Raw genomic sequence first — 27657 nt, forward strand, 5'->3', positions numbered from 1 at the left:
CCCCCACATCGTTCAAAAAGTGTCCCTGAACAATCTTTCCGCGCAGCGTTCCACATCTAGCAGTTGCGTGGGCCGAACCCGCAGGTGCACCCGCGGGCGGGACCCTGCGAAGGTACCGTCGCGTCCGCCCTGGGCCCCGCCCCCAACCTCGCGCACGCGCGCAGGGGCCCGCCGGGCCCTATTTCTCGGCGCTGCATGCCTTCCCGCCGAGCGCCAAATAAGTCTCCGGGCCCGCCCCCGCCCTGCGTGCGCGGCCCCGCCGCCTGCGTCACTAGGAAGCGCGCGCCCGGGCTGCCGCCGCCGCCGCCGCCGCCGCCGAATCCCCAACAAGGAGCGGAGCCCGCGGCCGCCGCCGCCGCCGCCCGCCTGACGCCGTCGCCGCCGCCCGCCCGCCGGCGCCCGCGCAGGCCCGGCCGCGGCCCAGGTAAGCGCCCGCGGCCCCCCCGCGGCGAGGCCTCTCGCTCCGCCGCGCGCCGCCGTCCAGTCAGGGGTCCCTGCGGAGCGTCAGGACGTTACGGCGGGGGGAGGGGAGCGGGGGAGGGGCGGCGGCGCGCGGCGGGCGTCACGGGCGTCACGGGCGTCACGGGCCCGCGTCAGGCGGCGTCGGTGGCGGCGTCCGCCTCCATTTTGCCGGAAGGCGGCGGGCCGGCGGCTGGGGGCGGTGGGGATGGCCCTCGGGCTAGGCGCGGAGCCCAGCGGTGTGGGGACCGTGTGGACGCCCCCACTTCCGCCGGCCGGGTGGGAGCTCCATCTACGCGGGTCCCCCTCTCCGCCGGCCCGGTGGGAGCGCCGTCCACGCGGGCCCCCTCTCTCCTGGCCTGGTGGGAGCCCGGTCCACGCGGGTCCCCCGCTCCCCCGGCCCGGTGGGAGCCCCGTCCACGCGGACTCCCTCCCTGCGCGGTGGGCTGAGCCCGTGCGGGCCCGCGTTGGGGGTCGTGAGGATGCAGACGTATTGGCAGGAATTGTGTAGACGGGGACCCGGGGAGGGTCCGGCCTGCTAGGGACTTGGTTGGCTGCTCAGTCGGGTCGGTGGACTTTTCCTCGGAAGCAGAGCGCTCTGCTGGAGCTTCCCGTCCACGCGTGGGCGAGGCTGTGGGCCTTTAGCCGAACCGTGCGAGTTTACGGAGTCCACGCGGGGAGCCCCTGTTACCCACCCCTGCCCTTCAGCTCAGCCCCCTCCGACCCTCTGGTCTTGGGAGAGCGGCGCGGAGCACGAAGATGTGTACCTTCCAGCACATTCTAAGGTGGATGCTTCAGCGTCCGTAGCCAGAGGCGCTGCGCCGGGCTGCCCAGGATTGATCCGCACCGCCAGCTTGGTGCCGCACGACCCCTGTTCCCGCTCCCTGCTGCCCCGGGCGTGTTTGGAGCCCTCTAAGTGGTGTCCGCTAGTGTCTGTCCTGCGTGCGGCCCGTGTCCCCGAGCACAGTCACCAGGCGATGGCCCATCGTCCACCTGCCATGTGCTCTCACGCTCGCTCAGGCCGCCGACTCCATCTCCTGCGGGCGTGTAGGCGCGGCGGAGTGCTGGGTCATAGGGTGCTTGTGCTTTGAGGCCGCGGAGCGGGGTGCAGCGCCCGACGTTCCCCCCAGCAGCGCGGCGCGTCGTGCGACCGTGGGCCAGGCTTAGCGAGGAGAACACTTGTCCCGAAACGGTGTCTTCATAGGAAGGGTCTGGATGTTGGGGAAGACTCCTGGGAGGGGGAGCAATCTGTGGACACGCACCGACGCGGAAGTGTTTCTATGAATTTAGAACACTGTAAAACTGTATTCAAATCTAAGGCTTAAAATAACCCGCTTCATGCCTGAACTGAGAAAGGAGGCCACTGACGTGCTTTCTCTGAGCCAGAGGGGCTGCCCGTGGGCAGGCTGGCCCGCCTGGCCAGTGCGCAGGGAGGGTGTCGCGGGAGGGCAGGAAGGACTGGAGGGGTCGCCTGGGGTGGGGGGGCAAGAGAAGCTGGACATCTGGACTTTTTTATGTGAACCCTGTGAACTTTGATAAAGTTGGCAACCAATTAAAAAGTTTGAAACCCTGCGAGGATCCAAGAGATGGTGCCTGTGGGCCACTGCCTTGACTGCTGCTGTGTTCTTGGCGGTGTGTGTATCAAAGGAAAACATGTGCGATCTTGCTGGAGACGTGGAAAGCCAGATCTGAACCTGATGTACCGACCACACACCGACATTTTTTGTCTTGTTTTTATATACTTATGCTCAAGAATGATACTTAAAAAATAACAATATTTTGTTTACTTCGAAATTAACTGGGGCTTGAGTCACACTGGTCAGGAACCCAAGCTCTGGGTGGAGACCCGGGCTTCCATGTGCTCTCCACCACAAGCCCAGGGCCACAAAGATCGCGCTTGCCCACTGGGGAGTGTGGTTCTGGTCGTAGCGGGACGAGGATTACTCACTGTAGGGCGTAGTTCTGTGTGTAATCCTCCTCGTGTCAAGGACCTGAACTGTTATCTGTGAGGTCACTTTAGGGTGTGCTGTTGGGAAAACTTAATACAGTTGGCGTTGGAGAGGCAGGAGTTCAGTTTTCTGCACTTACTCTCCTTAGTGCCCAGCAAGGTTTTGAAATTTGGGGGAGCACAGCTAGCTGTAGGGAGGGTCCCTTCCATGCTGCAGCTTTTGGTTGAAGTGTGACTCGTGGCCCCATGGAGTTCACCCAGTGAAAGCAGAGGTCCTCGCTTGGTGAGATAGCCAAACCCTGAGAAATCAGCACCAAAGTTCTATGTTATTTCAAGTACAATTTTATTTATTATTTTTAAAAGGTTTTATTTTTTTAAGTACTCTCTAACCACCATGGGGCTCAAACTCAAAATCCCAAGAACAAGAGTTGCGTGCTCCACCGATGGACCCAGCCAGGTGCCCCTTAAGTGCAATTTTCAAGTAGGCTTTTATGCATGTTTGTTTGAAAGGGTTGTTTTCAAAGCTTAGATCTAGAACATAAAAGCTGTATTTTAGAAATGGACAGGATGTCTATGTCAGCAAATTCATCATTGAAGCTTTCCTGGTTAAAGGGTCTGAAGACAGCCATCAAGTCCCTGGAGGTCCTGCCCGAGGACGGTGTGGCCCAGGACATGGTCTCTCTCACCATCAGCATCTCGAGGCAGAACGGTGCGTGTGTGACGGAGGACGAGCCTACACACGTCACAACTACCCTGTGTCCGTGGTTTATGTTCTGTGGGGTTTTGACAAATGTATGGTGTCACGTAGCCACCATTACAGCGTCCTAAAGCATCCTGTCCCTGCCCTAAGGCCCCCTCTACCCCCTCTTCACGCCTCTCTCCCTCACGCTCCGGGCCCGTGCAGCTGGCTTCTCAGTCTGGGCCCTTCACTTAGCAAGGTGCGGTTAGGGTTCCTCCGTGTCTTTTTGTGTCTTCTTTGCTCACTTATTTTTGTCCCTGAATGATATTCCATCCTGTGGAACGTAAACATCTGTTTGTCCCCTCACCATTTGAAGGACTCCATTCTTCCCAGTCGGCTTAGAACAGCGCTCCCGTGCTTGAGGTGGGGCAGGGAAGCATGGCCACGCCGCCCCCTGCACCAGCACCTAGCCCGTGATGGACGTGGCTTGTCTGCACCCCTCGGAAACCCGACCAGACAGGGTAGAACTGTTGCTTTCAGGCTGTCGTATAAAGAACGTAAGAGGAGGGGCGCCTGGGTGGCACAGCGGTTAAGCGTCTGCCTTCGGCTCAGGGCGTGATCCCGGCGTTCTGGGATCGAGCCCCACATCAGGCTCCTCTGCTATGAGCCTGCTTCTTCCTCTCCCACTCCCCCTGCTTGTGTTCCCTCTCTCACTGGCTGTCTCTATCTCTGTCAAATAAATAAATAAAATCTTTAAAAAAAAAAAAAAAAAAGAACGTAAGAGGAAAACAGTTTAGTGTGTGTTTACCCAGATACTTACCATGTCGGGTGCTCTTGGTTCGTCCCTGGTGTCACAGGTCTCCTCTGCTGTCCTCTCCCTTCTGTGGGAAGAATATCCCTTTGGAGCAGGTCTCCCCATGACCAGTTCTTTCACTTTCCCTTCACCTGAAAATGTCTATTTATTTTTATAGGATCTGTTCGATCTCGTAGACTCCTGGGCAGACAGCTCTTTCCTTCAGCACACTCCTGGTGTCCCGCCCTCCGGCCCGCTGGCGTCTGGCGAGAGTTCTGGGCCCTGTGGTGGTGGTTCTCGGGCCCGTGGTCTGTTCTGTTTGGCTGGCTGCTTTCGAAATGCTCTTACTTTGTCTTTGGTTTTCAGCAATTTGATTATGATCCGGGCATGGAATTCTTTGAGTTTATTCTGTTTGAGGTTTGCTGAACTGCTTGCGTGTGTTAAGTGTACACCTCTCACTAGATTAGGGAAGTGGTCAGCTATATTCTCCAAAAAAATGTTTTCAGCGTCACACTTTTTTCTTCTTTTCTCCTGGGACTCCAGTAATACAGATGTCCAACTTTTTATATTCTTCCACATCCCCTAAGCTCTGTTCATTTGGTTTTTGCACCTTTTTTCTGTTCAGCTTGGACAATTTCTACGGATCTGTGTTTGTTTTATGATTCTACCTCCATCTTCCGTTCCATTCAGATAGCGAGCCCATCCAGTGAGTTTTTTATTTCTGTTAGAATTTTTTCTTTTTAATTCTCAGATTTCTATTTGGCTGTAACTCGTGTTCCTGTGCTGAGACTTTTTATCTTTCCACTTGTTTCAAGAATGTCTGGCTTCGTCCCTGAAGCCTGGTACACCAGCTGCTTTAAAATCTCTGACGATTCATTTCAGAGTGGGCTTTTCTTGATTATTTTTTCTCTTGAGAATTGGCGAGACTTTCCTGCTTCTTTTTATGTCAAAAGATTTTTGGATTGTATTCTGGATGCTTTGAATATCGTGTTCAGAGGCTGTGGGTCTTGTTTAAATCTCGGAGAGAATGTAGACATTTCTGTTAGAGCAGGAAGGCAGCGTGATTACGTTCAGGCTGCAGGTTTTGAGCTACTCCTGTGGGCACGGCCCTTATATCAGCTCCGTCTTCAGAGCCTGCGTGGTGCTTTTTGAACCTGACCTGTAGGGTCAGTTCTCCAAACCTTTGGTTTGCCATTTAGGGTCAGCCCCCCTCCCCAGACAGTTGTGGGGTGACCCAGGCACCCCTTCCACACCTCCTTACTCTGCACAGTCTCCCCCATACTCTCTTGCCCCAGGGTCCCCTTCCTCTGGCTAGAAATCTACGGCTTTCATGTGTCCTCTGTGCCGTGACACCTCAGCACTGGGTCTCCCTTGGGCAAGTGTCAGCATGGAGAGCAGTGGGATCCCCCAGTCCCAGACCAGTGTGCCTCTACCCTCAGTTTTAGGTGCCTGCTGGGCCACTACTCTCACAGGGTTTTAGCAGGGACTGGGGCTTGCTAGAAGCTAGTTAAAACAAAAATAATAATAAAAGCAGGGCATTTCCTCCTCTAATGTCCTGTGTGGGTTTCCCTTCCATTTCTGCAAACCAGAGACTGGACTTGTCTCCAGTTGCTTACTGTGTGCAGTTCCGGAATGCAGGTTTCCTGAGCTGAGGCCAGGGGACTGACCTCCAGAGGAGTCCACTTGGATCCTGGTCTCCTGCCCTGTCTCCTGCTGTGTGACCGCTGGGTTTTCGGCCCATGTGCAGCGGCTCCCTGTGTTCTGTTCAGGGATTTTAGCTCTTACAGCGGCAAAGATGGGTGGATTGTGCTTATTCCATCTTCACCAGAACCAGCAGCCCCGGAATAGTCCTCTTGCTGTCATGTTTGTCGAAAAGCAGCGGGCTCAGACTGAGGGATGGGTCTTTGGAGGTACTTAAAGGTGCAGGTGCTGGGAGCTCTGTTGTGTATACCCAGAGACCACCTGAGACCCTGTGCCCTGCCTTGTGGTTTCCTCTAGGGCTTGGGACCCTGGCGAAGTGACACTCCTGGTTCTGGCGTCGTCTTCAGCTGAGCCATGGCAACCCCGGATGTGAGTGTCCACATGGAGGAGGTGGTGGTGGTCACAACGCCGGACACCGCAGTGGACGGGAGCGGCGTGGAGGAGGTGAAGACTGTGTTGGTGACGACCAACCTGGCTCCTCACGGGTGAGATGGGGCCTCTGTCCTGTGAGGGCCGCTCGGGCTCTGGTGGGTGTCCTGGACGTCACATAATGGGGGGCGTCAGCAGTTCTCTTTACTTAAATGTTCCTTTTTTTTTTTTAAGTTTTTTTTTTATTTATTTGACAGAGAGAGCGTGAGAGGGAGGAGGGTTCAGAGGGAGAAGCAGACTGCCTGCTGAGCAGGGAGCCCGACACGGGACTCCATCCTGGGACTCCAGAATCTTGACCTGAGCCGAAGGCAGTTGTTAACCAGTTGAGCCACCCAGGCATCTCCTTTACTTAAATGTTTTAAACTGGACTCAAGTGTCTGTGTCAGTAGAGTGAGAAGGAAAGACAGAAGCCTCACGTAGCCAGGAAGCAAAGATAACGCTTCATCTTTGTCTTTTTCTCCCATGTTAACATGGTCACATGGTGTTCATTTCCGCAAATATGTGGTAATTTTTCTTTCGATAAGATGGACAGTAGGAACAATTGGGGACTGTTTTTTCAAAGTCAAGTTGACATTCCTCACAAAAGCTGGGAGTTTTTTCTTCCCCATCTCTTGTAATAGAAGTGCACATAGAATACTAATTGGCAAGGGCACCTGGGGGGCTCCGTCGGGCGAGTGTCCGACTCTTGATTTCAGCTCAGGTCATGATCTCAGGGTGGGGAGATTGAGCCCCCATCAGGCTCTGCACTGGGTATGGAGCCTGGTTGGGGCTTCTCCCTCCTCACTGCCCCTGCTCTCTCTATCAAAAAAAAAAAAAAGAAAGGTAATTAAAAAAAAAAAAAAATTAGGTGGCAAAAAAGTCCATATTTGACCTGATGGAATTGCCACCAGGTCAGGGAGGAATGCGTCCCCTCGTGCTTCCTGCCCCCAGGGGTTTAGGCTGGGGCAGTGTTCCTGTCGTGGTTGTCCTTGCTGTGTGTGGCACATTCACACTGACCTCTGCACATCACTGCAGTGGGGTGAGCTTTTGCCTTTTCCCGTCTGGTAGAACTTCTGAGAGGAAGGCCCTAGACCAGGCCCGACCTCCGCGCCGATCCCCATTGCTGGCCTAGAGGACACTCGGGTTTTCATTCCTTCGCACGGCTGACTTGCAGCTGCTGCGTGGCTCCTCCGGCCTGGACACTCTTCCTGTCTCATTGCCGCCGCTTCGGGGCTGTGCTCTCCCACCCCGGCTTTCTAACACGCCCTCCTGCAGGCAGGGTGGAGGAGGGCTTGGCTCCCGCCGAGTTCCTGGGTTCCCTGCGTGTGATGCTCAGCTCCTTCGCTGACCGCTGCTGAACTGTGGCAGGAAGCGCAGGGCCTTCCGGTTGGATTTCCCACCCGGGTTCTCCACCTTGTGTGGTCCGTGTCCCTGCTGTGGGCAGGTTTCCGGGTGGCCACACAGCGCCTCCCCTCCCCTCCCCTCCCCTCCCCGCCAGCGGACGGTGCCCAAGCCCCCTCTCTTGCACGTGGGATGGCCTGTCGTGAGTAATTCGCTGTGTCAGGAGCCGGCGGTCCGCTGGAAAAGGAGCCCTGGGTGCTGTGAGGAGCCCCCACCCACAGCCACTCTCCGGCGGTGCTCTGGTCCTGGCCGAGTCCAACTTTGTGTCCCCCCATCCAGGTGCCTGACCGGGCAGGGAGGGAGTCTTGGGTGCATCTAGCCCCACACTGGAGTCTTCTGAGCAGCGCCCGGCCCTGTGGCTGCTGCCGCGGGGTGCGGGATTCGGAGCGGCCAGTGTAAGCATGTCCAGGGTCGTCTCCTTGGGCTGCTCGGGCTCCCCAGACAGCTGTGTCCTCATCAGCTCACACCCAAGTACCACAGACGGGGCGGCCCACACCAGAAAAACTCGCCTGCTCACGGCCCCGGTGGCCGGGAAGTCCAGGATCAGCTTCTGGCTCCCTGGCTTGCCAGAGACACCTTCTCACCATGTCCCCACATGGTGGACATCCTCTCTCTTCCCCTTCTTATAAGGTCACAGTCCTATGACCTCATTTAACCGTAATTACCTCCTAAAGGCCCTCTCTTCACATTGGGCAGTCACATCGGGGATCGGGGCCTCACCAGAGGAATTTGGAGGAGGACACAGTTCAGTGCAGGGCAACATGCTTCCACCCTTTCCTGGAGGGGGCTGGGCTGGGGGCAGGAAGGGTCTCATTGTCCAGGTTGCTTGGGTTCTCTCCATGCCCCTCTCCTCCCCTCTCCGGGCAGTGCCTGCCCTCCCCCACCACTGTATCTGGGTCCATGTCAGCGGGGGTGGGGCTCCTTTCTTGTCCTAGGGTCTTGTACCGGGCGAGGCTGGCACGGCGTCTGGGACGGGCTTTCCTGGCCTCAGCTCTGTCCTCTCCTGGTTGTCCCTCACTCTTGATTTCAGAGGCAGCTGGTACCCAAGCTTCTGGGTGTGGAGCGTCTCTTCTCACCTTTATTTGCCATTTTACCAGGAAGTTTACAACAGATTCTTAAAAATTAAAAGTAACAACTTATTATTACAAAATATATGGTAGAAAATTAGAAAATACTGATGAGCAAAAATTCAAGCATGTCCCGTTGCTACCACCTGGAGATTCCTGCAGTTAGCACCTGGAGTGGGCCCTCCCAGGCGCCCTGTTTGCATGTGAACGCGCCACTGTCTTTCTTTCTCTAAGCCTGTTACTCAGTGTAGTGCGCATAGAGAAAGCAGTGTTTCCAGCTTCCCCCCCACCGGCACGCCCCCTTCCAGTCCCACAGATGAGATCGATCATGAGATCGATTGTACTGTGTGTGCCGATTTTTGTTCCGGTTTGGTTTTCTGTGAATCCGTGATCTCCACTTTTCCACGTTGACACATTTTCATCTCTTCTCCTACTCTGTTCGTGCTCATCCTGAGTTCCTTGAGGTGGGCCCTTCTCTTGTTTTGGGAGGCTGGCTGCTGTGGACAGTGCCCTGAAGATTCTCAGAAGCCCTTTGGCTAGGCCTGGCCCCAAAACCTGGGGTTTGACCAGAGGACCGTCTAGCCTGTCCTCGACGTGGTCTTTATCCCGAGGCCATTTCTTACTTTGAAATCTTTTGCCAGGTGGGAAATTGGAGATGTGAAGCAGTTGGACCCGCGTGTTCCCTGTAAATTCTGCACCCCACAGGATGACTGTCTCCCTTTTTCACACATCGTTGTCTGTACTCCAAGAAGCTGGCTTTCGCTTTCTGCCTGAGATTTTCCTTGGGAGAGCTGCACGCAAGTCCTTTAGGGTCTTTTCCACCTTCTCCGTGACTGTGGCTCACGTTTTGCCAGTTTTTCCCCTGCTTTTCCCAGCCTGCTGCAGCCGCTCCTGCCCTGGGCCTCCCCCCACTCGCCGTCTCGGTGCTTTCTGCCAGGACGTTGTGACAGCAGCCTGCTTCTGGCACTTGTCTCTTTGTAAGTTTCGCCGCGTGGCTGCCCCAAGCTTAGGGGCTTACTACCGCGTGAGTTTGTGGTTTTGTAGGACCAGGCTGGCCGGCCAGGCACTGTTTCTGGCCTAAGCCTGTGCTTCTGGGCCCAGCTGGGCAGTCTGGCATGCCCTCACTGGCTGGGATAGCGGCAGCTCTCTGCCTAGGACCACTTCCTGGCTCTCTCCATGGTGGAAGGTTCCAGCAGCAGGCGTGGGAGCTGTGTCCCATGGTCCTGGAGCCAGGGTACTGAAACACTGCCCGTGTTGGTTGGTCATTTATGAAGGAAAGGAGAGGCTGCACGTGCCTTCTCCCTGTGAAGGAAAACCCCACACCGTTAGCAGAGGCAGCTTTAACTTAAGAGACCTAAAGATATTTCTCTTCTTTTTCTGTGAGAAATGTTAACTACTGTCCTACTACTTGAAAGCCGAGATTCACTCTTGCTGTTTGTTTAAAAAGAGAGTGTGGTGAAGAAGCTAGTTCACTGCTTTGTGGGTGCTGATTTCTGGCTGGGTATTTGGGGGAGAGCTTGGGAGGGTTCCTCATTAGTGAAAGCCCACTGCTTTGCCATGGTGATGGGCACGCGTGGCCAAGGCTGGGAAGAAGAAAGTAGCATTTTGTAGATAGCCAGCAGTTCTACCAACATTTGCTTTAAGTAAAGCGGACATTTTTCAAATGAAATTTGAACAAATGCCAATTAATTGGTTTCTCCTGAGAGCAGTGGGGGATTTGTTCCTGGTGTGGGTGCGGTGGGCAGGCACAGAGGAGGGCGGTCTGTCCCCATGTCTGCCTTCCTGGATGGTCCTTTGGTTGCAGTGGGGCCAGAAGGCTCGGTTTCCCCGGGGTGGTCCCTGCAGATGGCTTGCTGCATATGTACACACGACCTGTGGTGGGGCCATGGCTCTGGCTCTCTTGGGTTGGCGCCTCTCTGTGTCCCACTCCTGACTCGCTTTTCTTAGGGATGACCCTGGTTCTCCCGTGTGAAGGGGCACGCTCCCTGCTTCGTCATTGTCCTTTCTGCTTCCCAAGTCTGGCTGGGAAAGACACTTTCCCTTTGAGTGCGGGCACCCTTGTTGGAGAGCTGATGCTCTCACTCGGTATTCTTCATGTAGTAGTCACTCCTAATGGGCCCCCAAGACCAGACTCCCAAGTTTGCATTTCTTGTCAGCTCTCATTTCTGAGCTGGCTGGGGCTGGGCTAAGGCCTTGGAGACTTGGCTAGTGGGCCTCGTCTGGGCACCGTCTGTGGTGCCGTGGGCTTGTGGAGCCACTGCCACGAGAGCAGTCGTCAGCAAGTGGGGGGAGGGAGCCCAGGGTCGGTGTGTTGCTCTCAGGGGCCACACTGAGCTCTGTGTCAGTTCAGGCCCTCCAGGGAGCAGGTGGAATTAGACGCGCAGGGTAAAAGGAGGGCTCGGGGAGACGGTCTGACCCTGTGGGAGGAAGGAGGGACGGGAGGATTTGGGTGGGAAGAGCCTCAGACCCGGCGTGCTCTGAGAGGCCTGGCCAGGCCCTGGACACTGACAGAGACCATGAGAGGAGCCGTGGCTTGGACAGCTGGGGGACTGAATGGCTGCCCATGAGCCATGCCTGGCCGTGTCTTTGTGTGTGACCAAACCTCTTTCCACAGAGAAGTGCGTGAATGGCCCTCAGTGATCATGAGGGGTACACCTGGGGAGTCCTGTCCCGGCCCCAGACCTGCCTCCCCCATGGTGCTTTGCAGGTGTGGGGGTACATCATCTGTGGGTTAGTCCCTAGAAGTGGGTGTCTGGGTCAGAGGGGTTCACGCTGTCCAGCATCTATGCCACCTGCGTGCCAGGCCCCGGATGTCTCCGGCTTGTGTGCTAGATGTGGGTCAGGTCTCTGCCCTAGGTCTTGGCCTGTTTTCCTCGGGGCTGTCCTGTTGATCTCAGGGCTCCTTAGGTAACATTGGAAACAAACCGTCTTCCTTGTGCTGTTGGCTTTCCCCCAAGTCTCTCTTTTAAAATAATTGTTTATGGGGTTTTCTCCCCATACAGAAAGTTCTTATTTTTATTTTATTAGTTTTTGGCTGGGTACAGTATACTTTATTGATGGTACATGACGAGGTCAAGCTCTTCCCCTTCTCCAAGGGATCCAGGATGGAACCCTTGTGGAGGTCGGGAGATTCTCAGTGTGTTAAGGGATGAGTTGGGCAAGGACTCCCCAGCAGCGGAGGGCCTCTCTCTTCCTCTTGCTGGGGCTAGTGGTCCAGGGGGCTCTTACATCCTGGAGGCCATGTGGACCATCACATCCACCACTTGGTTGCTGTGGTCACATTCATTGTCATACCAGGAAAGGAGCTTGACACAGTGGTGATTGAGAGCAGTGCCAGCCTTGGCATTGAAGGTGGAAGAGTGGGTGTTACTGTTACAGTCGCAGGAGACAACCTGGTCCTCAGTGGAGCCCAGGGTGCCCTCGAGGGGGCTGTCCAATGCCTGCTTCACTACCTTCTTGATGTCATTGTTTGGTGGCTTTCTGCAGGCGGCGGGTCAGATCCACGACGGACACGCTGGGGGTGGAGACAGGGAAGGCCATGCCAGTGAGCTTCCCATTCAGCTAGCTCAGGGATGACCTTGACTACAGCCTTTGGTGGTGCCAGAAGAAGCAAGGGTGATGTTCTGGGCAGCTCCTTGGCCGTCACGCCACAGCTTCCCAGAGGGACCGTCCACAGTCATGGATAACCTTGGCCCGAGTGGCCAAGCAGTTGGTGGTGCAGGAGGCATTGCTGACCATCTGGAGGGAGTTGTCATACTTCTCATGATTCATGCCCATCACAAACACGGGGGCATCATGACCCTCTTGGCCCCACCTTCAAGGGAGCCCCAGCTTTCTGCATGGTGATGAAGACCCCAGTGGACTCCATAATGTACTCAGCACCGGCATCACCCCCTGGGGTGTTGGCGGGATCTCGCTCCTAGAAAAAGGAGGCGGGCTTTCCATTGATGACAAGTTTCCCATTCTCAGCCTTGCCTGTGCCGTGGAAATTCGCTGTGGGTGGAGTCATACTGGAACACACAGATCACGTAGTTGAGGTCAACGAAGGGGTCACTGATGGCGACAATATCCACTTTGCCAGAGTTAAAAGCAGTCCTGGTGACCAGGCATCCCATACGGCCAAATCTGTTTACTCCGACCTTCACCATTGTGTCTTGGGGACATGCCTGGCACTGCATCAGAAGATGTGGCTGTCTGTCAAACGAGCAGAGAGCCTTATTTTTATTTTTTTTTTTATGGAAATTTGTCATCTCTTATTTCTGGGTTTTGTATTACTATTTTTTGAGAGAAAGTGCACACCACACGCACGGGCAGGTGGGGGGACAGGCAGAGGGTGAGAGAGAGAATCCTCAAACAGACTCCCCACTGAGCACAGAGCCCAACATGGGGCTCAGTCCCACGACCCTGAGTTCATGACCTGAGCCGAAATCAGGAGTCGGATGCTTAACTGACTGAGCCACCCAGGTGCCCTGAAAAAAAAAAATTATTAAAGGAGGAGGGGGCGCCTGGGTGGCTCTGTCAGATAAGCATCTGCCTTTGGCTCAGGTCATCATCCCAGGATCCTGGGTCCTGGGATCGAGTCCCGTGTTGGTCTCCCTGCTAAGCGGGAAGTCTGCTTCTCCCTCTGCCTCTCCCCTCTGCTTGTGTGCATTCTCTCTCCCTCTCAAATAAATAAGTAAAATCTTAAAAAAAAAAAAAAAAAAGAAAAGAAGAGGTGGTTTCGAATTCCCATGTAGGTGTCATTGTTTGCACGAATGTGCCCTGCTGGCTGTCCTGCCATGGGCACTGGAGACACTCAGGGAAACGCCTGCTAAGAGCAGCGGTGCAGTGACTGTCCCCGCAAGGTCCCTGACCTGCACAGCCACTGCTGGGACCCTGGACCGCATCAGGAGAGGGGGGGCGTACTGGTAGCCAGGTGTGCCAGGCACGCTGTGGGTGGGGTGAGCTCATGTCTCCCTCCCTCTTAGGGGCGAGCTAGCGGAGGACAGCATGGAGACGGAGAACGCGGCAGCGGCTGCGGCGGCTGCATTCACAGCGTCCTCGCAGCTCAAGGAGGCCGTGTTAGGTAGGGAGCCTGCCTTCCCACTCCGTGCCCCTGCGGGATGGTTGTCCAGGCAGCGGGGGGCCGCCTGCTGGCTCTTGCCCCAGGTACAGAGAGGGTGGTGCAGACTCAGGCCCCAGGGTCGTCCCAGGTGTGGCCTGGCAGGAGTCTGCAGGGGCAGCTCGGCATCTCCCTGTGGCGGGCCGAAGCCCCAGTGCTTGTAAAACCATCAGTGAATGGCTGACGGCCTCAGGACTCCTCAGAAGCAGTAAGAACAGCTTCTCTAGAATTATTCCAAGTAAAGCTTGATTAGATTTCCTTAAGTGGTTCTTCTGTTGAACCACAGTTTAATGTGTTTATAGTAATACTACTATCATAAAGTTGGTTTTTGTGACTTTACCTGAACCTCTAACCTGGGACTGATGAGTAACATCCCTGCCCTATCTCAGTCCTTTTTGGGTCTTAGTTTCTGGTTTCTGGTTGGTGGCCGTGTTTGTGCTTTTGCAGGAAGTACTTTGGAAAGGTTGTAACTGGTTTTGTTTTTACCCTTTCCCTGTCACCACACCTTGTGAGAAGTGAAGGTGGCTGAAGAAGAGGAGAGCCTGGAGGCTGAAATCGTGTACCCCATTACCTGCGGAGACAGCAGAGCCAACCTGATTTGGAGGAAGTTTGTGTGCCCGGGCATCAATGTGAAGTGTGTTCAGGTGAGGCTCCGGCACGAGCAGACGTGTGCCAGGCTGCAGGGGAGGGAGGCCCTCGTGGCACGGCAACCTTGAGACACGCTGGCGGGGGGGCAGGGCATGACTTGTGCTGGGGGCTGCAGAGGGTGGGGATCGCACGTGCTTGGGAGAAGAGAGGAGAAAGGGGTAAGCCTTCAAGGATGGACAGGATTGTTGCTGAGAGCACAGGGGAAAACATCAGGAGGTACTGATTCCTTGTTTCTGGAGTGCAGCCGTGGGGAGAGACTGGGGAAGTAGCCCCGTTCATGCTGGCAGGGGGGGGGGGGGGGCGCCACAGTCACCAAGCCGGGAGCTCCTTTTTTTTGGTAGATTGAATGATGTGTTTGCTTTGGAAAGACTCATTTAGTAGCCATGAGTAAGGTGAATGGGAGAGGTGTTCTCTTTCTGCCAAGGTAGATTAAGTACCCAGACTCACCTTGTGCTGAAAGTAGCCAAAAATGCTGGTTAGGATGCTTTCCTAAAGTATCTTCTGGGTGCCCCCGTAAGCTGGCAAAAATGGTTGAAATACTCAAGCTGAGGGCCCGAGTGAAGGTGGGTTGTGGAGGAGGCCGAGCACCACCTCCAGCTTCGGCCTGCAGAGCCTTTGTCTGCCAGCGGCTTTCTCAGCCTCGCAGGGCTGGAGTTGAGAAGGTGAAGCCCAGGGCTTCCCTGAGCTGTGTGCTTGGCGGCAGAGATTATCCCCTGTGATGCTCTCACTTGGAAAGGTGTCTCCCCTCAGTGTCGGGGTGGACCACTAACAACAGGCCCCCAGCCCCACTTTGTCCCTGGGACAGGGAGCCTCCTGCCGCCCGTCTTGACACTGAGGGAAAGAGGGACCCTCTTGAGGAGGATTCTCTGGGAGCCGTATGGTCAGGAAATCCTAGGTGTTTAGTTGTAAGTGGTTCCTGGCTGGCAGTTCCCCCAGGAATCTGACTGAAGCAAATGAAAAATCCTTTTTGGAGGAACTCCTCTTTATCACAGGTTTTGAGTAATGTCAGCAGACAGAGTTTCAAGAAAGAAGCAGCTCAATGTAAAGCAAGCAGGAACACTGAGCATGGGAAGAGGCCGAGCACCGAAGTGAGTGCACACAGACCACAGACAGAATGGAACTCTCGGTACTTCAGGTGTTGGGATTGCGAGACAGGGAATATACAATAATTATGTTTGATTTATCTCGAGAATATAAGAGAGGCTTGACATGAGGAAAGCATAAACATGTTCAGAGAAACAAACTAGGAATGAAAAATAGAATTAAAATAGAACACTTAGTGGATAGGTTTTATAGCAGATTAGACACAGTCGAAGAGATGATTCGTGAACTGGAAGGTGGGAGTAAAGAAGTTATCCAGAATACAATCCACAGAAATGAAAAGGGCGTAGAGGCTTAAGGAAGGCTAATGCATCAGTTGAGTTCTGGAAGGAGAGAAGAAGGGTCTGAGAACATTCATAATGGAGGGAAGGTAGCCGTGCACAGTTCAAGAGACCCAGCAAATCCCAAACTGAATGAGTACAAGAAACCAGCCACATTTCAAATGACTTTCGGAGGCAGCTTGAAGGACTGGCTCCATCTTGGACGGTTTAACACCAAAATAATTAACAATAGTCTGGATTATGACTCAGGTGAAGTGAGAGTCCACAGGTCTGATTATTGCTGTGTTTTTCATGGTGTTTATATCAGATAGAAGTAAAGCTCTTTTGTTGGAGTGCCAACCAGTAGACGTGCAAGGGGTGATGGAGCCTGGGCTCCAAGACCGTGTGCCAGACCTGGCTGCTGAGAGCTGGTTGGGGAGCAGGGTGTGCTCCAGTCTCAAAATATCCCCCGTCCATTTGGTGGTGATTGTAGAGGAAACACAACACTTCTGCAGAGGGGAAGCCTGACAGGTGGCTCCTTGAGCAAGTGATGACATTAGTGTCGGGACAGACCTCCGTCATGGGTCCCCTGATTGAATGGGTGGGAATTCCGTGGCCTTTCTGCTAGAAAGGCCTAGCCTGACTCTTGTCATGAGAAGACACGAGGGACAGTCAACAAGAAATTCACTTGTGTGCTTCAGAAATGTCAAGGTCAGGAAGATGAAGGCGGGCTGTTCAGGGAGCAGGTGTGGTGCACAGTCTGGGCCGGGTCCTGCTTCAGAGACAGACTGCTGCAAGGCTGTTATGGGGCCGCTCATGAGCTCTATGTGATGCCTGTTGATTAGATAACACACAGTAATGGTGATTTCCTGATGTCGAGAGTTGCAGGTCCGTAGCAGAACCTCGTCGTCAGGAAGTAGACCCAGAGTGCTGAGGACAGGGTCTGAGTCTGCAGTTCCCTCCCCTCCCTGCGGAGCAGTCGACCGGGAAGCAGGGTGCACAGGGGCCCCGGGCCGGCAGCTGGGGAGCCTGGGATGGGCATACTCGAGTTCTTTGTGCTAGTCTTCCATGTGCTCTGTAGGTTTGAAGCAATAACGAAATAGAAACAAAAACAGGTTTTTCGTAGACAGCAGCACGATGGAACCGTGCAGTGAGAGGCAGAGCAGGCCCCACCTAGTGAGAGTAGACAGGTCCTTGGGTGCAGGGGTTCCCAAAAGTGCCGCAGCAGCCGGAGGGCGAAGGAGCTGTGTCCTGCGCTGGGCGAGCAGAGCTGTGCACAGCAAAGTCCTCTTTCCAGTCTCGAGGGAACGCAGGCGTTTCACACAAAACTGCGCTGGCCACGAGCAAGTCATCACTGAAGGGTGTTCTCGGAAGTGTATTTCAGGCAGAAGGAAAGGGACTCCAGACAGGAGTTTTAGGTCCAGGAGGTGTGCAGAGTAAAGGAAGTGGAAATGTGTGGGTGAGCCCACAGCTCTGACGACATGTCTTAGAAAGACTGGAAACCGGATGAAACCTGTGGCCCCTGGCTGAGCGCTCACTCAGCTCCAGACTCTGACGCCTCGATAGGCACCGCACCCAGCCTAAGACTAGTGTGACGTGCCAGCTGCTAAGAAAACTCTGGAACTCGAGGAGTGGTGGTCAGCCCAGATGGTGGGAGGAAGGGAGGGAGGGCGGCGTGTGGAGACGGAAGTGGAGGGAAGCACGAGACTTGGGAGACACGGATCTGCCGGGTGTAGCTGGGGTGGGCCAGGGACCACGGCCCCCATGGCATGGGGGTGGGGTGGGGGAGAGACGATGTCATCTGGGGGAGGGGGAGAGATGATGTCATACCTAAGGGGAGGGGTGATGATGTCATGCCTGGTGGGGGGGCAGAGATGGTGTCACCCCTTAGGGGAGGGGGAGAGATGATGTCACACCCAGGGGGAGGGGAGATGGTGTCACACCTTAGGGGAGGGGAGATGATGTCATGCCGTAGGGGAGGGGCAGAGATGGTGTCGTGTCTGGGGGAGTGGGGGAGGTGTTGGGCAGTGGCCAGACAGGTGTTCTGCCTCTGCTGCTTGGACTCACACAGCCCGTCTCTCCGACCAGCTGAGCGAGGGGTCGAGTGGCTTCCTGGATTCAGTGAGAGAGCGTGTGTGTGCTCGGGACGTTAGGAAAACGACTCCCATCAGCGGGGATCCCCAGGTTGCTTGCACTTGCTATGACCTGAGTCTGCTGGAGATACCAGTGCTTGGCGCTCTGTGCTCCGAGCAGGATACGCTGGAGGACCCCAGCCAGACCTGAGCCCAGACAGTGGGGGGCCCGGGAGGAGGCGTCCCTGCAAGGAAGGCTCAGCGGCACCTCTGTCTCCGCCTGTGCTGAGACCTGGTGGCTCATCCCTCTCCTGCCTGCTTGTTTCCAAAGTAAATGCAGTTTTATTTTGATTCTTCGGTTCCAGTAATTACTTGTTTAACACGGTTTAATAGGGTGTTTTAGCGTCTCAAGCTATCTGAGCTCCGGCACAGGGTGAAGCTGGCCCCAGACCCTACGTTGCAATGGATGTGTGTGTATTGGTGCAAGAGATATGCGCTGTGAGGGGTGTTCGGGGTGGGGACAAATCACAGCTTAGCCTATGCACTGTCCTGTGTTGTCGATGTCACGTAAGTGTGTGTTATTAATGGAGGAAGTCACGCATAAGTGGGTTTGCCAACTCCCATCTGGAGGGGGAGAGGCCTGTCTTTCTGAGCGGTGTTGTCACCTCTGCTCTCCCTGGCTCAGGCGCACCATCTGTTTCCCTGGGCTCCCTCCCTGGGCTTGGGGACAGCCGCTGGCAGCAGGAAGCCAGCCCCCCACCCCAGCCCCCGTGCAGGACAGCCACATCTTGTGTTGCCTGAATTGTTCTCTTCCCCCAGCGACCATTGTCACTGGTTGGATCTGAAATGTCAGACTGAGAGCGAGCCTGTGGCTGTTGGCCGCCCCGTACCCTCCCCCCGGCTGGGCTCTGGCCAACGGTCAGGCAGGAGAGATGGGTCACAGAGGGCCGTGCTGACCCGTCTCTGCTGTGCTCCCTCCACAGTACGATGAGCATGTGATCAGCCCGAAGGAGTTTGTGCACCTGGCCGGCAAGTCCACCCTGAAGGACTGGAAGAGGGCCATCCGCATGAATGGCATCATGCTCAGGTGGGTGTCCGCGCGCGCAGCGGGCCTCCGCGGCGGGCTCAAGTGACCGCGCCACGTGTCCTTCCGTTGCTTTTTCATTTTAATTTGACTTTTTTAAGATGAGGCCCATTCTGAACATGAGCATTGACAGCACCCTGGGGACGGCTCCTGCCCACAGCCCTGCTGGCGTGTGGCACCGTCCGATTTGCGGGACTTCGTTGTCCTTGCTCAGCCTCCCTGTGCATCCCCGTGTTGGAGAACGTGCTCCTGCATCTCCCACAGCAGCCACCGAATCCCGGGGTGCCTGGGCACCAGGCGCAGGTCTCTAACCTGGGGTGCCTGTCTGGCCACCTGTCCCTTTCTGGCATGGTCCGTCTGCCTGCTGAGGGTCCCATCCAGACCACGTCTGTGTTCAGTGGCCACGCATCCGTCCCCTGGACCTTCTCTCCACCTTGTTGCTTTCAGGGTACAGGCCAGTGGGTTTCCAGAGGGTGTTAGTTCGGATCCCTGACCTTACCTCTCACGAGATCAGGTGGTGCTGGGTTGATGCCCCATCTCTGTCGGTGGTGTGCTCTTGGTCAGGAGCCTGCTTGCTCCTCACAGACCTCCTTTCCCTTTGAGATTAAACAGGAATTTGTAGGAAGGTTTGGGCTGGCTCTCACCTCCTTCACCGACATCAGATCCCAGAATAGAGATGATTGGAGTTCGTGCCTCGGTCTCTCCGTTAGCTGTGCCAGCATCCCAAGGGGCCTGTCGCTCGTCTGCGTGGGCCGGTTCTCAGGCCGGTATGAAGGCCAGCGTCCGCTCTGCCAGCCACCCTGTGTGTGTGTGACCTGTTCCTGATGGCCTTCTGTCCCTTTTCCCGTCACTTGTGAAACAGAAATGGTGATGCCCCTTCTGAGAAGCTGAGGACAGACTAGACTCTCAGTTCATACCCCAGAACGTTGATGCCCGACGTCTGTGTTTTCACATTTCCTGCTTTGGTGGTGACAACCCTTCCCTCCTGATGAGGCAGAGGGTACCTCTCTGGCAGCCCCCACCCCTCCACGTGCTCACTCCACGGCCCCTCCTGCATGCCAGTCTGCACGCCAGTCTGGAGACGGCTAATGATTGTGATGGTGTCTGGCGTGGCTGCACTGGGTCACTTTGCTGCTGAAGGGGCTGCTCTCCTTCATGTCCTTCGTGTGTTTATTCCCGGGAGAAGCGACTTCATGCCGTCCTTGGGCACGGGTTTGCTGCCAGGGGAGTGCCTGTGGCCCTTGGTGAGTCCTGGATCATGGCCCTGTTCACTGTCCCTGTGAACCTCAGTCTGGGCCTGAAATGGGCAGATGTCCACAGCCAGAGACCCAGCCGGCCCGTTACACTTGCGCTTCTAGGGCGAGCCTACCGCTTTGCGCCCTTACGCTTGGCCCTGTGTCCCATCCTGCAGTGCTTAGGGCTCCTCTCTAAGCCCCAACCATTAAGCGGGCCCCTGACTTTCTAGAAAGTGTTTTGGTGGCCTAGCTCTGAGAAGGCAACCGGCCGTTTCCTTGGACGAGCACTGCGGGGGTAGGGGGGCACCGTGGGTCTGCCGCAAGCCCTGAGGTCAGCGCAGGCGCATTGTGCGGATGCCCAGCAACGTGGAGGTCCCGGGTGCAGGGGCGTGAGTTGAGACGTCTGCAGAGTTCGGCCCAGGCCCTCCAGAGAAGCCGTAGTAAAGGGCCTCCCTGGGAGGCCTGTCCCTGGCAGGTGGGGGACGTGCTGTGCCCTTCTGATAAGGCTGAGGATGGGAAGCCAGCCAAGCCAGCCGCCTTGAGCACAGAGTGAGAGGCCAGAGGTGCCAGCACCGTGCTGCTTTGCCGTGCACGCAGAGGGCCAGGCTGCTCCTGGAGGGTTTCTCGTCCCCTTCGGCCTCATAGTCCCCTTGTGGGTGCGCCCTCTGCACTTCTGTTAGCCGTGGGCCCGTTCTCCTGGGGCCAGCGGGTGGCAGAACACCCTCGGAGGGCCCTGTAGGTGACCAGTGTCTCTGGGATGACTGCCTGCCAGGGCCCTCATCTCTCCTTCTGGGTGCCAGCCACTGCAGTCACGGTCCCCACAGACTTCCCACTTGTGCTGGCAGCAGGAAGTCCCCTCACTGGCCCAGAGTGTTGGCTGGGGTCGTCAGAGAGACCTGTCTGGAGCCTCCGTGGTGCCCACCTCCCGCCCTGTGGTTAGCCACTCTGCAGCCACCACCTCTCCCGGAAACTGCCCCCAGGCCAGCCCCTGCTCTGCCTTGCCATCAGGAGCTGAGGGCACTTGAGGCGGGGTACTGGAGGAGGGGAGGCGCCTTGGGGTCCAGCTGCACACACCAGTGCCTGGACGTGTCCTCCGTCTCTGGTCCCGTTTGCCACAGGAAGATCATGGACTCTGGGGAGCTGGACTTCTATCAGCACGACAAGGTCTGCTCCAACACCTGCCGCAGCACCAAGATCGACCTTTCGGGCGCCCGCGTGTCCCTGAGCAGCCCCACCTCGGCTGAGTACATCCCGCTCACGCCTGCCACGGCCGACGGTATGTGCCGGCCCGGAGCCTTTGCTCTTGCCGGCGGCTTATCCCAGCCCCGCTCCATCTGTGCCCGTGGGGCTGGGCCTCTGCATGCCGCTTGTGGGCAGCCTGGCCTCCCCCGCGGGCCCGCGGCATCCGCAGCCGCCTCCGTCCTCGCCGAGGGAGTCTAGTGGGATTGCTGTTTTCATCGACAGCATGCCGGGGAGATCGTAAATGCCACAAGAGGAGCGCGATGTTGGGAATTTTAAACCTGGTGGTGGGGTCAAAGAGACTTGGTTCTTTCTCCTTTGTGTGTGTTTGAAGATGTCTCTGATTAAGAAGTTTAAAAATGGATGTACCACAGAAGCAAGTAAATCCTTTGGTTGCACTGGTACACATGTTTGTGGCTCTTGTGAAAATCGGTGCAAAGGAGAGCTTTAGAGCTGTTTGGATGGCAGGTTGGGAGGGTCGCTCACTGGCTGGTGAGGCTCATGGTGGCCATGTCTGGGTTGCAGTGAATGGGTCTCCTGCTACCATCACCATAGAGACCTGTGAGGATCCCGGTGACTGGACCACGGCCATCGGAGGTATGGGTCCTTCTGGGTGGGCTCTTTGTGGGTGGGGGCTGGGACATGCTGGGCGGCCCTGGAAGGGGTGCAGGCAGGCACAAGAGGCCTCCTGGAGGAAGTGCCAGTGCAGAGGGTGGAGCTCCGCCCGGGCCCAGGCCCCCGTCTGGACCTGTGTGCTCTGGCCCCCGGGCCCGGGCCCCCTGGCAGCTCTCTGCTCCTGCCTGTGGTGAGAAGCCTGCCGTGGCTGTTCTGTGGATTCTTCCTGCTCTCTGAGCCTCTCCGCCCCTCACAGATGACACGTTTTCCTTCTGGCGAGGGCTCAAGGACGCGGGTCTGCTGGACGAGGTCATACAGGAGTTCCACCAGGAGCTAATGGAGACCATGAGAGGCCTGCAGCAGCGGGTCCAGGACCCCCCCCTGCAGCTCCGAGGTGAGGGGCTCTGTGTCTGCCTGGCATCGGTGGGCACCGCCCCCCAGGCTCCTTCCTGCTCTGTGCAGGGGCGGGGGTGCTTGGGTGCTCCCTCCCGCCCTGCCGCGCCCCCGGGATGAAGCCGAGTCGTAGACTCAGTTGTGCCGAGCCCGAGCTTTGGTGTCGGAAGGGGGCTGTGCAGGGGCTGTATGCCTGCCGGGGTCTCCCTGCGTGTCCGGGGGACTTCTCTGCGGGGGGGGCCGTTCTCACTGTGTGCTCGCTCCTTGAAGACGCCGTCCTCCTCAACAACATCGTGCAGAACTTCGGCATGCTGGACCTGGTGAAGAAGGTGCTGGCCAGCCACAAGTGCCAGATGGACCGCTCGCGGGAGCAGTACGCCAGGGACCTGGCGGGTACGTTGGGGGACAGCCCCGTGGGACAGCTGCTCCTGAGAGAGCACTGGAGGCAGAGTCCGGAGTTGGGAAGGACCAGCAGAGCCTGGTGCTGTCACACAGGGAAGCAGGGAAGCCGTGACGCAGGGCCTAGACAGCCCGTCCGTGGGTCCTGAGTGTGGAACTCCCCCTGCAGCTCTTTATAGGAGAAAAGTGGGAGAGGTGACCAGGAGCCAGCATGGCCCCCAGAGTCCCCTTTGGGACATTTGTGCTTTTCTTTCCTGGCGCTCCCTTGGTGTCTGTGCTCTCAGGGGCGTGCGTGAGGCCAGTGCTGACGTGTCTGGTTATAGCCCGCTTTTTATCTTAACGTATCACAAGAGCAGCTTTCCTGTGGAGATGAGGGTTGGAAAGCTAGAATGGGGAAGGTCTGTCCCCTCGTCTGGCAGCTTGAAGGCCGCCTTTGAGATGGCATTTCTGCTCCCTCGGAGGGGCGGTCCATGCAGGACCCCGGGAGTGTCACTGTGGGAGACAGGGTGGGACAGGGACAGAGCATCACTGCCGTGCCGGCACAGGCCCCGCATCAGGGCGTGTGGTCTGATGCTCTCTATTCTCTTTCCACTCCCCGTCCCCGCACTGGTGCTTGGTGCCCCCCCCACCCGTCCCACTGACCCCGCAGTGATGCTGTCCTCCCTCCTCGTCCCTTGTCCCCACAGTGACGCCCAGCCCCTGTCCCCGTCCCCACAGTGACTCTCTGCTTCCGCCCCCACAGTGACTCTCTGCCCCCTGCCCCCATCCCCACAGTGACTCTCTGCCCCCATCCCCGCAGTGACGCTCTGCCCCCTGCCCCGGTCCCCGCAGTGACACTCTGCCCCCTGCCCCCGCCCCTGCAGTGATGCTCTGCCTCCTGTCCCCATCCCCACAGTGACTCTCTGCCCCCACCCCCGTAGTGACTCTCTGCCCCCTGCCCCCATCCCCACAGTGACTCTCTGCCCCCATCCCCGCAGTGACACTCTGCCCCCGCAGTGACGCCCGCCTCCTGCCCCGTCCCCGCAGTGACGCACTGCCCCCTGCCCCGGTCCCCGCAGTGACGCCCGCCTCCTGTCCCCGTCCCCGCAGTGATACTCTCTGCCCCCATCCCCGCAGTGACGCTCTGCCCCCTGCCCCGGTCCCCGCAGTGACACTCTGCCCCCTGCCCCCGTCCCTGCAGTGATGCTCTGCCTCCTGTCCCCGTCCCCGCAGTGACGCACTGCCCCCTGCCCCGGTCCCCGCAGTGACGCCCGCCTCCTGTCCCCGTCCCCGCAGTGATACTCTCTGCCCCCTGCCCCTGCAGTGACGCCCGCCTCCTGCCCCATCCCTGCAGTGACGCCCGCCCCCTGCCCCCGTCCCCGCAGTGACACTCTGCCCCCTGTCCCCGTCCCTGCAGTGATACTCTCTGCCCCCTGCCCCTGCAGTGATGCCCGCCTCTTGCCCCATCCCTGCAGTGACGCTCTGCCCCCTGCCCCCATCCCCGCAGTGACGCTCTGCCCCCTGCCCCCATCCTCGCAGTGACGCCCGCCTCCTGCCTTGTCCCTGCAGTGACGCTCTGGCCCCTGCCCCCGTCCCCGCAGTGACACCCGCCCCCTGTCCCCGTCCCTGCAGTGACACTCTGCCCCCTGCCCTCGTCCCTGCAGTGACGCCCGCCTCCTGCCCCGTCCCCGCAGTGACGCTCTGACCCCTGCCCCCGTCCCCGCAGTGACGCTCTGCCCCCTGCCCCCGTCCCTGCAGCGACGCCTGCCCCCTGTCCCCGTCCCCGCAGTGACACTCTGCCCCTGTCTGCCCGCAGCCCTGGAGCAGCAGTGTGACGAGCACCGCCGTCGGGCCAAGGAACTCAAGCACAAATCTCAGCATCTCAGCAACGTACTCATGACGCTGACCCCTGTCTCCTTGCCGCCCCCCACGAAGCGGCCCCGGCTGGCGAGGGCCACGTCCGGGCCGGCTGCCATTGCCTCTCAGGTGCTCACCCAGTCCGCCCAGATCGCCCTCAGCCCCGGCGTGCCTGTCTCCCAGCTGACCGGCGTGCCACTCGGCAAAGTGGTGTCCACCCTGCCCTCCCCCGTGCTGGGCAAGGGCCCCCCCCAGGCTGCTCCTGCCAGCTCCCCCGCCTCGCCACTGCTAGGGGGCTACACGGTGCTGGCCTCGTCGGGCGCCACCTTCCCGAGCACAGTGGAGATCCACCCGGACGCGTCCAGCCTCACGGTCCTGAGCACGGCCGCCATGCAGGACGGCAGCACCGTGGTCAAGGTGGTGAGCCCCCTGCAGCTCCTCACCTTGCCGGGCCTGGGCCCCACCCTGCAGAACGTCGCCCAGGTGTCACCTGGGGGCAGCACCATCGTGACAGTGCCCACAGGGGCTGTCGAGAGTGCCGTGGCCGCCTCGGGGCCCGAGGAGCACACAGCCACCATCGAGGTGGCCGCCATGGCAGAGGGCCACGAGCACAAGTAGACGCTGGGGGAGGGGCGAGGCCCCTCGCGGGCACAGGGCTGGCCGCCTCTCCTCAAGCCGTGGCCTGGTGGGAGCATGGCACCGGCGCCCCGCGGGTCACGTTGGGCTGAACCAAAGAGAGGAAACACCAAAACAGACGAGGAGCAAAAGGGATCGCGGATGACCGACCTGTGCAGCCAGCCTCGCGCTCGCACTTCCTCCCCCTTCTTTCTTAGGAAATACATTTTTCCATCTGTTGCTTATTGATACTGTTTACACGTTGGGCCTGATCCGGAGCCAGGCAGAGAGGACGAGGAGGCAGAGCCGGGGCACGGGGCACGGACCCCGTGGTTGCAGGGGGCCCCTGGGGGGGCCTGAGCCGGCTGGGGGAGGGGGTGTCACTAACACATGTCTTGGGAACCGTCCCCAAGTGTGGAAACCCATGGATCCTATGGATTTGGTTTCTTCCCACAGTTTTCTGTAGGTTTAGTGTGGCCCGGCACCCTGTTCTCCCGCGTCTAGAGCAGACCTCGGTGCCGCCGCGGGTCCACACGCCGCGGCTCTGGGCTGCGCTCCTGGGCACCTGCCTGAGCAGAGGGCCGAGGGGCCCCAGCAGCCTGAGTTTACCGTCTGCCCACCTCCCTCCACCCGGCAGGCGCTTGGGCCCCCGGGGGCCGTTGCACACGCACTGTGGGTGTTTTTAAGTGAATTGTTTAGTAGGCTTCTAGGAAGAGTCGAATTTATAGCATTTCCAACCTAAGCAATGTTGAGTGCCTGGGCTCCCCGAATTTGCTCTGGGTTCCAGAGTGCTCTGTACAAGACCGCTGTCGGGATGTCCCACGGGGGGCTGTGTGCTGGCTCCTGCTGCAGCTGTGAGCTCTCAGCACCGGCAGGCCGCCCAGGGGAGCGTGACGGTGGGTGTGCCCCTGGGACGTTGGTTCTGGGGTAGGGGTGTGAACAGAACCAGACAGGAGCTTGGGGAGGGTCTGCATGGGGCGTGGGTGCTCCTGCCTTTTGGGGGCTTGTTGTTGACCCCTGTGCTCAGCCTGCTGGTGGGACCACCATGACAGCCTTAGCCCCTGGCCCCGGCACTCCCCACGCCCCTATCTGGAGGTGGAGGTGCGCCCTGCTGGCTGATACTGGTGCCCGAGGGCATTTTGGGTGACGGACTGGTAGTCTGGGGCAGGGCCAGTCAAGGTGGGGGCCGGGGTGCTCACTGGCAGGGCCATCCGTGGTCCATCTGCAGGTCTGATTTTGGATGCAGGAGGGAGCGCAGGCAGGGGTCCCCTGAAGGCCTGGAGCCGTCTCCAGCGGGGCCCCAAGGCCCGTCCGAGCCGTCGAGTGGCAGGTCCCCTTAGACCTGTTAGTTCTGTTGCCTGCTGAACACCCTTCTCTGGGAGAAGGGGAGGGGGCTTCGGAGACAAGCCACTGCCCCACTTTGTGCTTTGAAGGGAACTGGGTTTTGTTCGTCCGTCCATCCACCGTCAGGTGCCCCAGACCTAGCGGAGTGGGCCTCGCCCCCCGAGTCAAGCCACCGAGGTGGTCTTTTTCTGTTTTCTTTTCTGTTGCATACTTGTTTGCTGTTGTCATGGGTCAGCTGATTTCAGCCTGATGTTTACTTGCGGGTGTACGTCCTCATCGTCCGGAGTCCTGATGCCTGCGGCGGTGTGACCCCCACGGGGTGGGCGCCGCCTGTCCTGGCCTGTCCTGTCCGTCTGCACCAGCTCAGAGCATATGAGAAACCACGTGGCTGATAAAACCACGTCTTGCCTTTGGAGCCTTTGTCACAGTCGGCCCTGCCGGCCCTCTTTGAAGCCGCAGCCCTGCCCTCAGACCGCAGGGGTGCTGGAGGGAAGTGCGCGTCAGAGCCATAGAAACAGAAGCCACAGCTTCGGAAATAACTGCGGCCCCTCCCTCCTTCCGCCTGGGCTGGGGGCAGACACCTGTGCCTGGCGGGGCTCCTGGAGCTCTGTCAGTGCGGCGGCTCCCCTGCCGTCCCCTCGGGGCGGGACCGCGGGCGGCTTCTGGGGAGCAGGACTGGACTGGGTTTTCTCACGGGTGCCGGCGCCGGCTCTGAGGCAGCCTGGGGAAGGGAAGCATCCGGGTTCTACTTCGTCTGTTGTTTTGCAAGTATGTGCTTGGTACTTTGATTTACAGTAAAAACATTTTTCGTAATGTGTGTCTGAGTCTCGTGACGAAAGCCTGTGGAGGGGGTCACGTTCGTGCGCACGCCCCGCCATCTGCTCTGTGATGGTGGTCGGGGGCCCCATGCTCTTCCTCTGTCCCCGAGGGCAAAACTGTTTTCACGTCAGCACCAGGTGCTGGGCCTTCCGGGCCCTGTCGTCCCCCCCCACCAACCCCTGCAGTGTTCCGGAAGCCGAGGGGCATGACGTCTGCGGCTGGTGGGCCACACAGTGGAGTGTGTGCCTTTCCTCACCGACAGAGGTGGTCAGGTTTACCCCGTCATGTGGTGGCACTGAAACAGCCCAGAGCAGGAGCCTCGGGGCCCCGCGTGCGAGGGGTTCCCGAGGTGGGAGTGCAGGGCCGCGGTGCTTCAGTGGAATGGCCTGCCCCCCCTTCACATGGGGGAGGTTGAGCCACTTGCCAGGAGAGGGTGGCAG

The 27657-nt window shown here is 58.2% G+C and overlaps 1 protein-coding gene and 1 pseudogene across 4 annotated transcripts; one reads left to right on the forward strand and one right to left on the reverse strand.

The window, feature by feature from the left end:
• Nucleotides 1-289: 289 nt before the first annotated feature.
• On the forward strand, nucleotides 290-27211 carry GMEB2 (glucocorticoid modulatory element binding protein 2). 4 transcript variants are annotated; one of them, XM_045794731.2, is made up of 11 exons: nucleotides 589-2093; nucleotides 3020-3116; nucleotides 5878-6065; nucleotides 13424-13521; nucleotides 14071-14201; nucleotides 18622-18725; nucleotides 21076-21233; nucleotides 21722-21793; nucleotides 22068-22205; nucleotides 22475-22597; nucleotides 24399-27211. In XM_045794731.2, exons 3-11 carry the CDS (start codon nucleotides 5935-5937, stop codon nucleotides 25055-25057), a joined length of 1614 nt encoding a protein of 537 aa, XP_045650687.1. In that variant the 5' UTR covers nucleotides 589-2093; nucleotides 3020-3116; nucleotides 5878-5934; the 3' UTR covers nucleotides 25058-27211. The 4 variants fall into 4 exon arrangements, with proteins under 4 accessions (XP_045650700.1, XP_045650687.1, XP_087709553.1 ...); XM_045794744.2 differs by lacking the exons at nucleotides 589-2093; nucleotides 3020-3116 and adding an exon at nucleotides 290-424; XM_087853427.1 differs by having other exon boundaries at nucleotides 589-3116.
• Nucleotides 11681-12604, reverse strand: LOC148108011 (glyceraldehyde-3-phosphate dehydrogenase pseudogene; annotated as a pseudogene).
• Nucleotides 27212-27657: the final 446 nt, after the last annotated feature.

The sequence above is a fragment of the Ursus americanus genome, chromosome 22 (genome assembly GCF_024610735.1).
Source record: "Ursus americanus isolate L20-20 chromosome 22, mUrsAme1.1.p, whole genome shotgun sequence".
Classification (NCBI taxonomy): domain Eukaryota; kingdom Metazoa; phylum Chordata; class Mammalia; order Carnivora; family Ursidae; genus Ursus; species Ursus americanus.

Excerpts from the sequence above, each read along its gene's own strand:
- GMEB2 (XM_045794744.2), top strand. The coding sequence starts at position 5,935 with ATGGCAACCCCGGATGTGAGTGTCCACATGGAGGAGGTGGTGGTGGTC. Across the intron at positions 6,066-13,423 it reads ACCAACCTGGCTCCTCACGG|GGGCGAGCTAGCGGAGGACA; the intron begins GTGAGATGGGGC and ends CCTCCCTCTTAG. Across the intron at positions 18,726-21,075 it reads ATGAATGGCATCATGCTCAG|GAAGATCATGGACTCTGGGG; the intron begins GTGGGTGTCCGC and ends CGTTTGCCACAG.